Source organism: Medicago sativa, chromosome 6, assembly GCF_051527215.1.
Source record: "Medicago sativa cultivar Bolivia chromosome 6, Bolivia_mono, whole genome shotgun sequence".
NCBI lineage: Eukaryota > Viridiplantae > Streptophyta > Magnoliopsida > Fabales > Fabaceae > Medicago > Medicago sativa.
Window position 1 is genome coordinate 8,290,654 of NC_140754.1, and position 17,953 is coordinate 8,308,606.

A 17,953-nucleotide genomic window follows, 5' to 3' on the forward strand; every position below is an offset into this window, starting at 1 on the left:
TACGATAAATAAGGTTGAGGCCATTGCGTAGATCTTACCATATATTCGATTGGCAGAAATCATGTCAAACTCTAAGGAAAATAGATATATAAACAAACATAAAAACTCATGATTGATTACAAAAGTTTGATCAATTGTATCTACTTATGAAACACTTGTTTATTGCTTATATTTAAACAGTTTGACTTTATTTTAGCTTTTGTAATAGAAATAGCGACAATATAAGCCGTTATAAGTGCGCTTCTTTAAGTTGTTTACCCGAACATGACATAAATCAAAAGAAATTTTTCTAACTAAAAAGATCATAGATGACACACACAATTAGTTTTGTATCACACAAAAAGATTGAAAGAAGTGGTAATGATCAATTCAGAACTGCACTATTGACATAGAATATGATGAAGTCATCCTCTTCACATATGAAATCACATACCAGAAATCTATGTATTCCCTTTATCCAAGTCAAACAAGCTCGCACCGACTAAGTAGTCTAAGAAACTGCCAAATGATTATATATATATATATATATATATATATATATATATATATATATATATATATATATATATATATATATATATATACATATAGAGGGCATTTCAAATGAGAGGACTTTTTAAATGAGAGGATGAGAGGCTTCAATCTCAACCACTCGATCAAAATGTATGGCTGAGATTAAAACCCCCCATTTAGAAAGTAACGTGTTCTCCTTTCTTTCTATGCCTCTTCATCTCTTTACCTGCTCCACTGCTCTCTTCCATCTCTTTCCTCCTACCATTCCAAATTCCATCGATACATCATCCTCCCTTTAACAAAGCTTTAAATTTTTTGCAACAATTAACAAACAATTTCTATCATTTTATATGACATCCAAATCTCTTAGTATTTTTTAGGAGTAATGAATATTTAAATCACAATGAAATTTGCAGGACCCTATAATTGATAGATTGATGTTGATCTTATCATTATTCATTAGAAAACCCAGAATTAAGCAAACAATGTTAACCTACAAAATCCAAAAGAATAGAATGAGATTATTAACCTACAAAACCCATCATTATTTTTTGCCAGATCTAGATTTGAAGAAATAAGGGGATTTAATTAATTGAAACCATTATAATGATTTTTCAAGATAATTGTTATATTGATTATCACAGCTTGATGGAGGAAATTGTAGGGAAGAAGAAGAACCAAGCAGCGGCATGCGTTTTCGAATTTGGAGGAGAGAAGCGTACAGGAAGGAGGCACATGGGAAATAAAATCTGGTGCAAGTGCAATGGACTGTGCACATTTTAATCTGTACCGTACACTTTGATCTAATGGCTACTCCCTCCGTTTCAAAATGAGTGTCGTTTTAGGTGTTTACACACATATTAAGAAATGCAATGATTAAAAGAAAGAGAATGGTTATTTTACCAAATTATCCTTATTAATTATTGGTTAGTTTTAAAAGTAATACTTTGGAAGTAGTGTGCAGAGTATTAATTGGAGGGTACAATTGAAAAGAAAAAGTTATTATTGCATTGAAAACTGAAAGCGACACTCATTTTGAAACAATTTTTTTTGGCTAAAGCGACACTCATTTTGAAACGGAGGGAGTATTATTTAGTGCTCTCACCCTCTCATAATAATCACTCCTCTCATTTGATACATCCCCTATATATATATATATATATATATATATATATATATATATATATATATATATATAACAAACAAAAGGAATAAAATTATTCCTAAAAAAGAAGAATAAAACTAAGGGAAATGTTAACGAGTGCCCCCGAGACACTCTTTAAGCGATTTAAATAGTAAGATTTTAATGAAAAGTTGTGTATTGAATGCATTGAAAATTATAATAGTTGACTTATAGTTGACTTTCTAAAAGAATAATTACTAAATTTATGATGCTTAAAGAGTGCCCCGAAGGCACTCGTTAACAAGACCCTAAAACTAATTAGCATGACTTTTTCAACTTTAAAATCTAAACTAGTTCAAGGGTTCACTCACTCTCCCCTCACACATATTAAAGCACAAAACCAAACTTCAATAATACTTTAAAAAAATCAAATTAAAAACTTAAAAGAGTTCATATAATGGAAAGGAAAAGAAAGGTTTCTGAAGCACTTGAATAAGGAAGCATGGTTTGGGATGATATGATGAAAGAAGCTGCATCTTAATTAAGAAGCTACTCAATGCTCGCTGCTACACAGCCATGTTCGCTCATTATTTATTATTAGTTTGTTGAATTTTTGCGATTGAGTATAAATTATTTTTTTCACATTTTAAATATATGAATGAATCATATTGATGAACTAATATCAATCTATGAAGTACAGACATCGGCCGGACATGACCCTGACACATGGGCACCGGTAATAATTTGTAAAAATGAAGTAATTGATCAATTATGATTTATGAAAGTAAAAATACAAAATTTAAAGTTATAAAAGATGCTTCCACACGGCTACTGAATATACTCGTTAGTTGATTGTTTATTTCTTTTTTGCTCTATGTTTTAATATTAGCGGGATTGGAATTGAGATACTTTAAATTTGAACCTTATTTATTTTTGTGGAAACTTGAACTTCTATTTCAAAATACATTGATTTAAATCTTTTTAGTGCCGACACTTCTAATCGAATGTGTGTCCAGTGTTCGGCACACATTAGTGTACAATGTCTTACACAACACCACCATACATGATTACAATCAATTTTGTCATTTCTTAAATTATTACTAGGGACGTGTCTTGTCATGTGTCTATGTTTGTGTCAATTATTCATAGGTGCGAATGACTTGGGTTCACTTTGTTATTAATATGGTATTATGATTGGCATTGAGAAATGATATTATCATGTATGTCCAATTGTAAATTCTTTTCTAGGTCTCTGTAGTATGATATTTTTCCATCATGCATGGTAATAGTATATTAAGTCTTTTTGTATAATTTGAAAGTCACTGTGTGAATGTCATTTCATACTTCCCTTGAACTCAAGTAGCTAAGAAATTTTGTGCGTTTTTGTGGTGGGTTCAGTGAGTTGTGGATTTGATATGCTGATGCATGGATGCCTCCTAGTTAGTTGATCAACATGATGTATTGTATCATGTACATACAGTTCTATATAAGAATCCCAAATATTCATTTTGGATGTTAATCAAACTGATATATAAGAATTATGAAAAGTAACAAGAGTAGGATTGTGAAACGGATAGCATTTCGTTCGACACCCAAGGCTTGAACAGAAACATGGTTTTTTTACTAATTATTATTAGTTTTTGAAGTAATTACTAGATTCATGGCTCAAAGACATGCATGTGTTATGATTTAATATAGCATTTGAGGAAATACACTTGGCATAATATTATTGGTTGAGATAAATGGACACATGTCTAGTGATCCTAAAATAAAGGAACATTGGATGTGCATAAATAGTGAAGGGAGGAACAATATTGGGTATGAAGAAAATTGATGAAAGTCTCTACTTCCTCCCTTTGGCATTCTTCGGAATGATTTCTTCTTCTTATATCTATCTTACTTTCAGTACTTTCCCTTTTAACAAATTGTTCTCATTATCCATACTTGTATTCTCAATCAATTACTCTTTGTACTCATCATTTGTACTACTGAAAATTGTTTGAGATTCATTGTTTTACTTGTGATAAGTTCTGATCATTAAAGCATGCAGTCTTGACACATCAAGATAAAAGAGCGAGATGAGCTTACAAGAGTACCAATCATTCCAGCCACCAGGTTTGAAAATGAGCTTACAAGGTTGAGCTTGGCCAAGATGTCTATGGTGGGGCATTGGAGTAATAGTTTAGAGAGTTTTACGTCTTTATATACAAAGAAGTCCCACATAGAACAGTTTAAAGAGTTTTACGTCTTTATATACAAATGTGCAATATTAAATATTGTACAAGTATTAAAGAGGAAACTTCATCATAGCATAGAGAATGATTGTTTTACCATATAAATATGGTTGTGCAGTCATTCCTTGTGAAAATGGTGAAGATTAATCTTTATAGTTTGTTTTTCTTTTTATACTTATGGATGGATTGTTTTGGGGTGAAAAGTGATTTCTCTCAAGGTTAATAAATATGAAGATTTGTTTTGTTGACATGATGACAACATTTTTAGAGATTTTTTTTAGTTTTTTGATTGTAAATCGTTTTCCTTGACGCATGGCAAAACTATTAGTGTTTAATTCAAACCTTAATCATGTTTGTCTTTCTTGTTAGGATCAGTTACTTGTCTCACAAGTAACTAATTGTTTTTCCTATATTTTAGCTAGTTAGTTATCCTTCTATTGTGTTACTTAATACACAAGTATCAGGGAAACACCCTTGTATATATATTGTATCCCTCTCTGAACAATAATGCAATTTTTACACAATTCTTGTGAAAATGGTGAAGATTAATCTTTATAGTTTGTTTTTCTTTTTATACTTATGGATGGATTGTTTTGGGGTGAAAAGTGATTTCTCTCAAGGTTAATAAATATGAAGATTAGTTTTGTTGACATGATGACAACATTTTTAGAGATTTTTTTTTAGTTTTTTGATTGTAAATCGTTTTCCTTGACGCATGGCAAAACTATTAGTGTTTAATTCAAACCTTAATCATGTTTGTCTTTCTTGTTAGGATCAGTTACTTGTCTCACAAGTAACTAATTGTTTTTCCTATATTTTAGCTAGTTAGTTATCCTTCTATTGTGTTACTTAATACACAAGTATCAGGGAAACACCCTTGTATATATATTGTATCCCTCTCTGAACAATAATGCAATTTTTACACAATTCATTATCTCTCAATCATAAAAACTGTTTCCTTTATCCAAAATCATCAACACAAAAACTCCAATAAAACTGTTTTCCCAACAAAAACTGCACACATGATATTATTATATTTGAAGTAGGCTACTAGAAAAATCAATTTTAGAGAGGGTACAAATCCGTCACTAAACTACCAGAATTCCCTCACAAACTAATTTAGTGACGGATTTAGTGATGACCGGTAATCCCTTAAGAATATTGGCCTTGCTAAATATTAGTGAGGGATTTTGGTTTCCGTCCCTAATTGATACGGATACAATCCCTCACTAATTATATAAATCCGTCACTAAATATGAACCAGAAATGAGCTAAAATTTAGGAAAATCCGTCAGTAATTAGTGAGGGATTCTTGTTCCCTCTCTAATAGTGAGGGACAATTCCATCATTTTTTACCATTATTTCCGTCACTAATTAATGACGGATTGGTTTTCCCTTTCAAATTTTGAAGGCATAAATTGTGATGAAACTTAATTCCCTCACAAACTACAATCTTTGGTTTAGTGAAAATTTTATTTCCCTCACTAATTCAAACCAGATTTCATTAATTAATTATATTAATATTGTAAATGCATTCACTATATTAAACCATATTGAACTTGTTGGAAATTATACATATACAATATAAAACACTTAATAAATTGTCTTCATACCCATCACATACATTCATCACCATAAATGTCATAAGGAAACTCTCAATAAGTTTACAACCATTGTTCAACTCTCAAAATACATAAGAGTCATAAGGAAACTCTCAAAATAAGTTTCATAAGAAACGCTTAAACATTTTTAATGGTACTAGAAGTAGCACATTAACTAAATGTGCAACCAAGCTATCAAAATAACCATATATTATACATATTATATATCTATATATCAAGTAGATGGAGGTGGAGGTGGAGGTGGATGACCTTGAGAAACCATTTCCATCAATTTAGTCATTTGCTCCCTAAGAAAACGTGAATCTTCCTGCGATGCACGAATCAACTCCTCACGAGCCTTCAATTTCTCTTTAAATGATGCATTTTCAGCCCTCATTTGTTCAAATTCCGATTGTAAGATGCCGTCAGATCTGGAAGATCTAGACGGCTTATATCTCCCTGCTTCCGGGCCCAAACCATATATACGACCCTTCTTATTTACTCCTCCGACAACATCTAAGAAGATAATGTTGTCACTTTCATGTCTAGAAACATCATCCCCTAGTGCCTCCTCATGTGAATCCCTCTCAATAATCCTTTTTTCAAACTCATCCTACAAAATAATTATATTTTACTAACAAGTAATAATTTCATACTTCATTCAGTCAACAGAAACAACTTTTAAAAAAAAAATTCAATACATGAATAATTCGAAGTAAGTATATGAAATATTTTGATAACTATTCTCCCCCTGGTCTTAAACAGAGTACTTTGTCACCTGATAACTATGTGAAATGTTGGCCTAAAACCTTATCTAAAAACATTGTTGACTTTTACCCGGTATGCTGTCCTAAAAACTTATCCTGTGTTCACTGCTTGCCTATATCAGTTTCCCATAAGCATCAAACAAACTAGCATACTCATATATCTTCCTGTCAAGACAATTCATTATTTTTCTCAATATGCTTCTAAAATATACACTTACAGACTGCTACATATGTGCTTAACAATTAGCATCAGTGCAGAACCTCCATAAAAATAGCATCAGTGTATAACTAGTTCCCAGCAACTAGCATCAGTGAACAATTATTTCAGCGCAGAACCATTAAAACAATTAAAAATAGCATCAGTTCTTACACAATTAGCATCAGTGCAAAACCTCCATATCATACTTCAACTACTTTAAAAATAGACTAAATATTCATCAAGTTCAATAAGGTCATGAAGTAATAACTTACAGCAACATCCTTTGATTTCCCAAGATGTTGGAGTCACTTCTGGAGATGTTTTCTAAAAACAAAACGGATCAATCAATGTTAATTGAAATTAAAATGCTTAACCTAACAAATACAATTAAACTCAAATTCAATTACTTACTATTCTCTTAGAAATCTCAAATGTTGGAATCGACCCTCCAGTGTGGAGTGGAGCATCAGAAGATTTTCTATTTTTGCTGTTAGTTTGTGCCTTGCTTTTCCATTCATCCTCACTCCATTTTTCATCCAATTTCTTACGCATTTCAACTGGAATCCAATCACCATCATATTCCCTATTTCTGACCCTATACATTGCACTTGAGTATAACTGAGAGGCTTTATGGTCAAATGACTTCTTAATCTCTCCATTAAGTTCAGGTAGCCACTTAAACTTCCTCTACAATATAAAAAATATAGGTTAATAATAGAATAAAGCAATATATTGAGAATAATCTACATGAAAAAAATAAATATAACTAGTAAGATACGTAAATATTCATGAATACTTTCATACATTAAACTCTCTAAACCACATTGCAATCACACTATGTTTCCCGTTTTTTTTTTCCTTCAGCCTTTAGTTCTCCATACGTTTTCCAACATCCATCAAACTTTCGCTTCATAATTTTTGTTATCGCACGTGTATGCGCAATAGGAGGGTCAAACCTATTAAAACAATATTGAAGAAATTGTAAGATACGAGTATGATATATTTAAAATGAAAGGAGAAAAAGTAATAAAAGCATACGTGCTCTCTGGTCCTGGACGAATCCAAATACGCTCATCAAGAGGGTCCTCACTCCCAATGTCTGGAGATGAATCCATATCATTTGATGATACATGTGGATCAGCTCCAGATGCATTAGTTGATGGGATTTGTGGCGAGCTTGTTGATTGAGAAATGGGTGGGCTAGGAGTAGAGTGGGGAAGCTGTGTATTTGTTGTTGTATGAGATGTGGAAGGATTTGTTGCTTGCCCAACAATAGAGTGTGATGGAGTAGTGGCAGCCATACCTCTCCCAGATGAAAGTGTGGTACCCCTAACTCTCCCACCTCTACTGATACCTCTACCAGTACCTCTTCCTCCACCCGCCGGAGTATCATTTCCTGCCATCTATATATACATATAAAAAAACATATTTGATTAACACATCAAAATCTGGACATATCTAAAAAACAAGAATCATTCAGTTTGAACTTGAGTGACTAACAATACATTTGGACCCAAATCACATCTACAAGACTCAAAATGTTCTTTACTGATTTTTAAAAATGTTTACAAGCACAACAACAATTGGTTTGAGTGGATGAAATTCAAACATAGGTCATTTTACTTCAAATATACTAGTAACCAAATCTAATTTACAAGCCACATTTAAACAATATTCATAAAGGAAATCATAAGCAAAAATCAGTATGATAAATTAGAAAAATACATCTAAAATAGATCTAACCTGGTTGAGTGTGGCTCGGAAAGCGATATACAAAAGGAATGGTTCAAGAACTGCGAGTGAGGCAACATCCATTCAATCAAAATCAAAATTAATAATCAAATATAACATAAAGTCGATATACAAATGGATAAAATAGCACATCAACAGAGCATGTAAACAAGAGTAAAGCAAAAACTAACATCCTAGTTCAGTGACCTATTCAAGTATCCAAAACGATATGACCCTGATGTGAGTGTGAGGCTCCCTGTCAATTATGCTAAACTATAATTGAAGAGTGAGTCATCTCAGGTGACACCATTATTTTTTGAAACTCTAAAGTGTAACTAGCAGCACCATTCATGAAATCAATTTTAAAGAAATCAAATTTGTTTCTAGATCTACTGTGAGAGGAAAGAAGGTTCAACTCTAAAGTGTGCTCTTTTGTAAAAACATTTCTTAGACAAATATTGTGACTAGCTCAGTACTTAAGTGTGCCTCAAGTTATCTTGTACTCATGTGACTTATCAATAAAATTACTCATTGCGCTTATTTCTTAATATGTAAAATTTGAATGATAAATAACAGGTCTGAAACTGCTGCTATTCAAACACCTCAATGGCCTAAAAACAACACAAAAACACACACAACACACACAGTCCAACACACAGTCCACTAGGCTTAAAAAACAGTCATGGAAAACAGGCCCCAAATGCTGTCAGCACCTCCCTGCACAGAGAAAACACTCACACCAGCAGCAGAAAAAACACAGCAGCCTCGTTTCATCGAAAGATGATTAAGAGGGGTCAATTCATTTTCTCAATATGGTAAAAAGCATTTATTCAAGTGTAATACATGCAATTTTCCTACTTCATAACATCCCTATGAAATTTACCACTTCAAAACATTACCTTAATTGCAAAATCATGCTAATATGTGACGTGAGGATAGATTTCAAGGATAGATTTCAAGAGCATTATCTTCAAATGACTTAGGCATTAAAAGCAAAGTACATAACTCCAAATATTGGCCATTTAAAATAATAAAAACAAACATCACAAGTAAAACAATCATACAACATCATCATCCAAGAAAGGTCATAAAAAAATACTATTGACCTCAAATGTTCTGAATTTGTATAACACAATCTAAAACTTACATACCCTATAACTCTAAATGTTTTCAACACCATATCACATAACAGAAAAATTCAAACTCAAAATCCAAATGTAAGATTCCATTCCCTTTGTTTCAACAAGCTTCACTTCCATATGGTCATGATGAAAATAACAGTTAATATATAAATTAAAACAACATCAGAAATACAAGTATCACAAACATTAACTTCAATGAAGAGAAAAATTATAAAAAAAACTAATAAAAAAATATAAAAAAATAAATAATAAATAAATTCTGAGATTGAGAGAGAGGTTACCGTGATTCTGAGATTCACTGAAGATTTGAGAAAGGATTTTGGGAGAAGGAAGAAGATTCAATTTTGGGAGTGAGATTAAGTGATGATTTGTGTTGTGAGAGCATTAGCACCGTAAATTAGGGTTCAAATTCAGCTTCAGATTTTTGGAGAAATTCAACTTCAAATTCAGAAGAATCTACAAAATTAAACACATGAATTAGTAAAGAATGGGAAGAAATTTCAGTTGAAACCCTAACAAAGAAGAAATCTGAAACTGACTGTGAGATTTTGGGACTGAGAAGAGGGATTCAATGATTCCAACTGAGAAGATGAGAGAGGAAAGAGCGATTCAGTAACTCAGTGATAGGAAAGAGCGATTGAGAAGCTTGCGATTTCGACGGTGAAGTTTGTGATTCCGATAGTGATTGAGAAGTTTGGGAAGTTTTGTTCATCTGTGAGAGTGATTGAGTGTTTGGGGAAAATTTTGGGTTAATTTTATTTTAGGGTTTGGGTTCATCTTGAGTTTTTGGGACTGAGAAGTTTTGAAGATGAGTGTTTGGGTTGTGAATATTGAGTTCATCTTGAGTTGAGTATGAAATTTGTGGGATAAATTATTTTGGGGTTTGTGAGCCAAAAAAAGAGGGGGAATATTTTAGTATGAGAGGAGGGAAACCAAAACGTGAAAATAAATGAGGGGGAAATAATTCAGTTTTGGCTAATGAATGAATTTAGTGAGGGATACATTAGATAGAGATATGTAATTGATATTAGTGAGGGTTTTAGTGAGGGATAAATTAGATAGGGATAAAGTCCATGTCAAATTTCGTCACAAACATTCAGCTAAAGAATTTAGTGAGGGATTTAGTCACGGAAGTTTAGTGAGGGAATTTTTGTGACGGATATTTAGACAATTCCGTTACTAATGTTTGGCAGCTCAACTTTTGTGGAAATTACGGAAATCCGCCCCTAAATCCGTCACTATTAGTGAGGGATTGCTTTCCCTCCCTAAAATCCGTCCCTAAATCGTGTTTTTCTAGTAGTATCATTTTTATCCAACACGTAAGTAATATTGGTTACAGCTTGTGACTGGGAGTGTCCATTAGTAATCTTGAAATAAGAGTTTTATGATAAACACCTTGTTAGATAAATTCTTCCACTTACACCTTGTAATCGTTTTGTTTTTACAAACAAAATTAAGAAAACTAAAAAACTTACTATTTAAAATTTTTTCTTATTTGAGTTTAAATATCATAGGATGTTTTTGGTGATGTATCGAGAGTTGGGGGAAAAAAAGAGGCAATGGTATTAGTAGTTGATATCAATGTGATAATAAAATGAACACTAGTAAATACAAAAAAGTTCAAGTTTGTCTTATCTTAACCTAAGTAATCTAGTGTTTATAAATTCACCACGATACAAACGCTAAGAAGAATTCATACTTATGCAATAGTTGGATCAATTGTATCTACTTCTCCAACAACATAATGACTGCAATAATTTTTATATTATTCAATACTCCCTCCGTCCCAAACTATAAGAAAAAAAAACACACTTATTAAGAAAACTAAAACATAAGAATTTGGAGTATATATGGTTTTTTGTGTTTTCTTTGAAAAAAGTTTTATAGGAAGATGTAAAAGCAATTTTCATTGGCTATTGATTATGGAAAAAATGAAAGAGGGAGAAAATTGAATGTAATTTGCATTTAATTTTATGAGAATAAACAAAAAAAATCTTGAAAAAGATAAAAGTTTGTCTTTTTTGCTTATATTTTTAGACAAAGAAAATGTGTTTTTTTCCCTTATATTATGGAACGGAGGGAGTACTTAGAATTACGTCGGAGTACAAACCGTGATTAAATACCATAGGGCAAATTACAAATTTATCTCTCCCCTCCCTCTGTTACACTTGATGTATGCTCTATTTTCATGTGAAATTGAGTCATAGTAAACATCTTCCATGTACTTTTTTATTTTCACTCTCTTTCCTTTCCCTAGAGTAAATCCATAAACTGCCAACAAATTTAATACAGGCAACCATATTTTATGTAAGGTCAAATCCAAACTATCATGCAGCTAATTAAACATTCTTTTTTTTTTTTTTTTTTTTTTTTTTTTTTTTTTTTGGTACAAAAACATTCTATTACCTTATGAATGTAAAATCTTATTTTAATCATATTTTATGTAAGTTCATGTAAAATCTTGTTAACAGTTTCTTGAATCCGTTAAACAAATGAATAAAACTAATTCGCTCATTATTATTAGCTTCTTGAATACTTGTTGAATATTTCGCGATTGATTATGAATTATGTTTTCGGTTTTTAATATCATATTGATGATGAACATGTCCATTTCGATTGAAGTCATATTTTTACATTTTATTACCTTATGAATTTCAAAAAGAAAAATATCAAAATTTAAATTATATGATGATGTCCCATACTGAATTTGTTCATTAGTTGATAATCTGTTCCCTTTGTCCGTGTGTCAACTATGAAGCACAAATACACCACGCCGATAGTAATTTTAAAAATAATGACATTATCGGACATTGATTCACCACAGTCAATAAATTTACTTAGGTACGAAGTCATTCAATCATCACCATTCAATTGAGAGCAGGTGGTCAACACCTACAATTGGTATTTTTAATTGTAAAATAAGAAAGTCCATCCACCTCTTTTATAGCCATCACATTGGGATTGGACGGTCACTGATATTTTAATGTGATATTTACTTAAATCACAATCTTGAAATAAGAGCTTTATGATAAGCACCTTGTTAGATAAATTCCTCCACTTATACCTGATAATCGTTTTGTTTTTACAAACAAAATTAAGAAAACTTAAAAACTTGCTCATTTGAAAAAAAGCCAAAAGTGACCCCCCATATTTAAGGAAATATGTTCTTTTAACCCCTTAACATAAAGGAAATATGATCTTTTGACCTCTTATCTTCTCAAAAAGTTGCGATTATGGCCCCTGTTTTGGGACACGTGACGTCTTCTCAGCAATTTTGGACAAAAGGGACCAAAATTGCTATTTTTTTAATAGGGGGCCAAAATTGCAATATTTTGAAACTTAGGGGCGAAAAGTGCAGTTTAGCCTTGATTTTAAAGTCACCGTGTCTTTTCTTACAGGGGTATATTCATGGTATACCTTCCTTGAACTCGAGTAGCTAGTTGAGAAATTTGTGCATTTCTGTGTAGAATTCAGTGGGTTATATGGATTTGATATGCATACCTCTAGTTAGGTGATCAACATGATGTATTGTATCATGTACATAGAGTTCTATATTAGAATCTCAAATATTAATTTTTTGTGTTTGTGGTTAATTATGGATTGTTTTACGGGTGAAAAGTGGCTTCTCTACAACTTAGTAATTGTAAAGATTTGTTTTGTTAGCATGATGTTAGATCGAAAGTTGATTTTCCATTTCTTTTGAACATTTGAAATATGTGATATATTGTTATATTTTAAAAGTAAGAAGTCCCACATAGAATACTTTAGAAAGTTTTTGAGTCTTTATACACACTAATGGGTAATACATGATTGTAGGAAAGTTGATGGATGAAACTTGTTGTGGATTAAAAATAAATATATTTATAATATAATGTATATATAAAAAGTATATATATATATATAGTATATAGTATATATATAAAAAGTTATATAATATAAATATATATATATATATATATATATATATATATAAAGTTATATAAAAAGTTCCAGCTCTCAGCTTTCCTTTTTTTTTTTAATGAAAAAATTAGCTTTGAATTTTTTATTTTTTTTAATGAAAAAATAAAAAAACAACTTCTTGCATGAGTTAAATTAGCTTATACTTCTGAAGTTTTAAACTTTGGGAAAGAAATATTCTTAGCGGATGGAAGACCTGGAACCCCAAAAAAATTGGAGAGATTATTCATTGATCTAGTGGCTGGCGCGAATCAATGATCAAAGAGCAAGCAACTTCCATGTTTAATGATTTGGTAGATCAAATAATAACTTGGCTTTCTAATAATTTAGGTTAATAATTGTTTTTTGTTAGACTTGATTGCAGTTATGGTTCCTTTATGTTAATAATTTAGGCAATGTGTTGTTGTAAATTGTTTGGTTGGGAAATTATGCGCTAATGGATTATGGAATTGAAACTTAGGAAATGCACGGCCTTCTCCTTTGGCATTCATAGTGAAAAGAAAGATAATAACATATTAAGTCGTCAGGTACGTAGTTCAGTAGGCTGAGACAAGGGACATGAGTTTCAATGCCTACTATTGTACTTCTCTCTCCTTTAATATTTTTTTTCTCCTTTAATACTTCTTGGTCACAACCATTTTTATACTTTCCTCATTCTTTTTTGAAGATGACTATCTTAACTTTATCAATGTCAAACATGACGATGAAGGTACGTCTGCTGTGAGCTACCACTGCGGATTCCTCCACGGCCAATCTCGAGACCACTTCTTTTGCTCTGATGGTGAGAGGAAGACCGACGTGCAGCGAGCAAGCACTTGAAGCACAATGCTACTATTGTTTTATTGTTTCCTTCGTGTTTCTACTCCTTCTCTCTTCTCTTCCATGATTTATTGACGCTTTTAGGTTATTCCATGGTTTGCTCTGACGTCCGACCCCTACCAAGTTCCAACATATTGGATGTATTGGATTACTTAATTTCATTATTTCATCTTGCATTACCGAATGGTGAGAGTTTCTCATGTGCTTTAAGTGATTTGACATAGCTTGTGTGGATTTGGCTCTCATTTTTTGTTTAGATTATACTACTATTATTATGATTTTTTCTTTGTTTGTGTGATAAGTTTGATAATGGTTTGGCCAATGTGTAAAGAATAGTATTTGGATTTTTTTTTTTTTTTTGCATATGAAAGAGTATTCCAAGCAAAAGGCAAACAAATAAATAAGTAGAAGTTCTTAAGATAAAATCACTTTTGTGTTCCAATTCTTTTATGCCAATGATTATATGTTCAAATTAGTTCATTATCAAATTTGCAATTCAGGAAAAGATGAACGTTGAAATGGGGATGTGTTAATGCTGGTAAGTCTATTTGATGAAGAAGTTTTTGAGTGTTTTGCATAGAAAAAACCTTTTTTTATTATGGGTTAGTGCCTTAGTAAAGCCTCTTTTTTATTTTCTTCTTTTTTGAGAGTTTTTGTGGTTCAAAAGCTTACATTATTAATTTAACAACCAAGTTATGCTCGATGGTTGGTTCCAAATTTCCAATGAATTTCATTAGATAGATATAAAGTATTTTTTTTTTGACAAATAATTTCCAATGAATTTCCAATGAGTTATGCTCGATAGATATAAAGTATTGTGTCTTAATATGATCACACCTAAACAAATAATTCTCCAATTTGGTATTTTCATGGACCAAAAATTGATGCAATATTAATCAAAATCACTAAATTGGAGAGTGAATATCAATAGAATTTTGTTGTAATTACTAAACATTTTTAAAATTAGATAAAGATCATAGATTACACAATTTAGTTTGTTCTTTATCACTTTATCTTCCGTGATTTCTACTTCTTCTTCCATTTTCGTTTTACCATTTCCGTGATTTCTCATGATTTTCTCGGTTAATCGTATTTGATCATTATTATTACTTTGTTGAATCAGTTAAATTTTCTCAAACCATGTTTTCGCTTTTTAAATATATGAATGAATCATATTCATGAAACTTTTCCATTTCGATTTAAATCTTATTTGTGCTTTTTACTATCTTATGAATTATGAAAGTTAAAATTCCAATATTATAGCTGTATGATATGACGTCCCTGTACTGAATCTGCTCATAATTAGTTGATAACTTGTTCTTTTTTCCGTAAGTATTAACCATGACGCACAAACACATACATGAACACTGACATGTCGACAACACCGATAAAGTCTATTAAGCCTATCATGATTTATTTCAAAGTCATTGTGTCATTTCTTACTTATGTAGTGGAAAGGCCTTGCAATCTGAAGTTTTGCGCTTAGGGAAAGAAACATTCATGGTGGCTTAGCTTACAAGAGTGCCTATCAACCCAGCCACCAGGTTTGAGAATATGGTGGGATTCTTGGATCGAGCAGCCGGTGAAACACATATCAGAAAGAAGAATTTGGAGAGATTATTCATTGATCTAGTGGCCGGTGAACCACTGATCAAAGAACGAGCAGCCTCCAGGTTTAATGATTTGGCAGGATGCACAGATGTAGTGGCTGATGAACCACTTCTTCTTCTCCCATGAAGATTCAGGCAAGACCGAGCTTGGATGAAACTGCATAAGATTTGGCGAACGAATACAAAGGTGAAAGGCTTTATCATTGATAAAGTCAGAGGAGGTTTTTCAGTAGCCATCGCGGGTTTCATTGCTTATCTTCCATTCCGTTCTCACAGCAAAAGGCAAAGACGGAGGATATCGAATGATCAATTCACCATTGAGAGCATTAACCCCAAAAATAAGAGTATTGTTGTGTTCTAAAGGCGGTGGATCAAACAATAACTTGGCGTTCTAATAATTTATAGGTTAATAATTTGTTAGACTTGATTCCAAGTATGGTTCCTTTCAGTTTCTTGTTTTTTTGTTGATACTGTCATCGTTTTTGGATTGTTATTACTTGGTGTAGTTGTTTAGCGATGAAAGTCCCGGATTTGTGGAACTCTACCCTCAAAAGAGACGAAAAAGAGCATAATATGTCTAAATTTTATGATAAGATGGCAAATGCATATAATGATTTAGCTCAATGCCAATCAAATAATCAGAAAGATCTGATAGTCACAGATCTTCACTGCTTAATAGTTCTCAAGTTTTAGTTCGTACATATGAATTTAGTTGTAACTATATAAGGCAATGTTCCTCCACTTTGATTTTCATGTCAGGTCTATTTCATTGTTCTTGGCAATGTTTTGTGGTAAATTGTTTGATTGGGAATTTATGCGATAGTGATTATGGAATTGAAACATAGGAAATGCATAGCCTTCTCTTTTGGCATTCATAGTGAAAAGAAAGATAATAAGAGATTAAGTCTCAAGGTAATGAATTTGCTGTACGTGGGAAAATTGGCTCACCCATACCTAGTAATTCTCTCGCCCGCCGCCGATGCAAAATCTGTTTCGATCACGGCAGTGCTCCGTCACTTCCTCTCCACAACCGTTTCCGCCATTGTCATCTATCACACATCTTTAGTTTTGTATCACATAGCAAGTTTGAAAGAATGACAATGACCAATTCAGGATTACAACACTGACAAGAGAATTTATCACATCTAAAATCACACACCAGAAATCTATGCAATACCCGTTGTCCAGGTCAAACAATTTTGTACCAATTACAAAATCAATGCAAGACTTATTCAGCTTAAAAACTCAACCAGTTTAAAGTTTCACTCACTCTCCCCTCATATATAAAGCACAAAACCAAACTTCCATAATACATTCAAAAAAATCACACTAAGAACTTAAAAGTGATAAGATAATGGCAAGGAAGAGAAAGGTTTTTGCAGTAGTTGAAGAAGGAAGTATGATTCGGGCAGGGCCGGCCCATAGCCCGTCGAGGCTGGGCTATGGCACTGGGCCTCGAATTTTTTGGGGCCCAAAATACTTTTTTTTTGTTTTGAAGGACACTAAAATAATTGTTATATAGAAAGAAAGCGAAAATGTTTCAAACAATTCAATGTGCTTCAGTGGCGTGGATGTGTGTTTGTGAGTGAAGGGACCTCGGTTCAAGTCCTACCAAAGTACATATTTTTCTTTTTAGTGTCTTATTTATTTTTTTGGGGCCCAAAATTAAATTTTTTGTACATCCCTCACTAGATTAAAATCGGGCCTACAAATTTGTTGAGACGGCCCTGGATTCGGGATAATATGAGGAACGAAGCTGCATCACTAGGAGAAGCTCGGGGAGTCCGAAAGCGATTCCTTCTGCAGGTATCGATCTTGATCTCTTTCACTCTTTATGTTCTACCTTGATTTATGCTTTTTCTTATATTTTTGTTAGTGATTTTCTCGATTCTAAGGCCATATTCGCTCATTATTATTAGTTTGTTGAATTTTCATGATTGAGTATGAACTATGTTTTCATATGAATGAGTCATATACATGAACTTGTCCATTTCAATCTATGAAACATAGACATCGGACACGACACTAACACCGACACGTGGACACTGGTAAAAATTTGAAAAAAATGAAGTAATTGAATGCTATAGAGAATTTTCAATTCAAATCATACGTGTGCTTTTTTACTACCTTATGACTTAAGAAAGTAAAAATACCAAAATTAAAGTTATAAATGATGTTCCTATATTAAATATGCTCATTCATAATCTGTTTCTTTTTTCCTCAATGCCTTAATATTAGTGCGATTGGAATTGAGATA

The 17,953-nt window shown here is 32.2% G+C and overlaps 1 protein-coding gene and 1 pseudogene across 3 annotated transcripts; one reads left to right on the forward strand and one right to left on the reverse strand.

Annotated features, from left to right (window-relative positions):
* Nucleotides 1-5,471: 5,471 nt before the first annotated feature.
* On the reverse strand, nt 5,472-10,226 carry LOC146912527 (uncharacterized). Of its 3 annotated transcripts, none has more exons than XR_015016719.1 (8): nt 9,850-10,184; nt 9,592-9,766; nt 8,181-8,230; nt 7,476-7,840; nt 7,242-7,393; nt 6,849-7,124; nt 6,710-6,761; nt 5,472-6,084 (listed from the first exon to the last, which is right to left on the reverse strand). XR_015016719.1 is itself a non-coding variant. In XM_085722094.1 (8 exons), exons 5-8 carry the CDS (start codon nt 7,260-7,262, stop codon nt 6,033-6,035), a joined length of 405 nt encoding a protein of 134 aa, XP_085578220.1. In that variant the 5' UTR covers nt 7,263-7,393; nt 7,476-7,840; nt 8,181-8,230; nt 9,592-9,766; nt 9,850-10,226; the 3' UTR covers nt 5,472-6,032. The 3 variants fall into 3 exon arrangements, 2 of the variants coding, with proteins under 2 accessions (XP_085578220.1, XP_085578221.1); XM_085722094.1 differs by having other exon boundaries at nt 6,845-7,124; nt 9,850-10,226; XM_085722095.1 differs by having other exon boundaries at nt 9,850-10,221.
* A 3,738-nt stretch (nt 10,227-13,964) lies between these two features.
* On the forward strand, nt 13,965-16,350 carry LOC146912528 (uncharacterized; annotated as a pseudogene).
* Nucleotides 16,351-17,953: the final 1,603 nt, after the last annotated feature.

Coding starts and splice junctions, on each gene's coding strand:
- LOC146912527 (XM_085722094.1), bottom strand. CDS start 7,262: ATGTGGTTTAGAGAGTTTAAT. Junction 7,125..7,241: donor TGTGGTTTAGAGAGTTTAAT/GTATGAAAGTAT, acceptor TTTATATTGTAG/AGGAAGTTTAAGTGGCTACC. Junction 6,085..6,709: donor GGAAATCAAAGGATGTTGCT/GTAAGTTATTAC, acceptor ATTATTTTGTAG/GATGAGTTTGAAAAAAGGAT.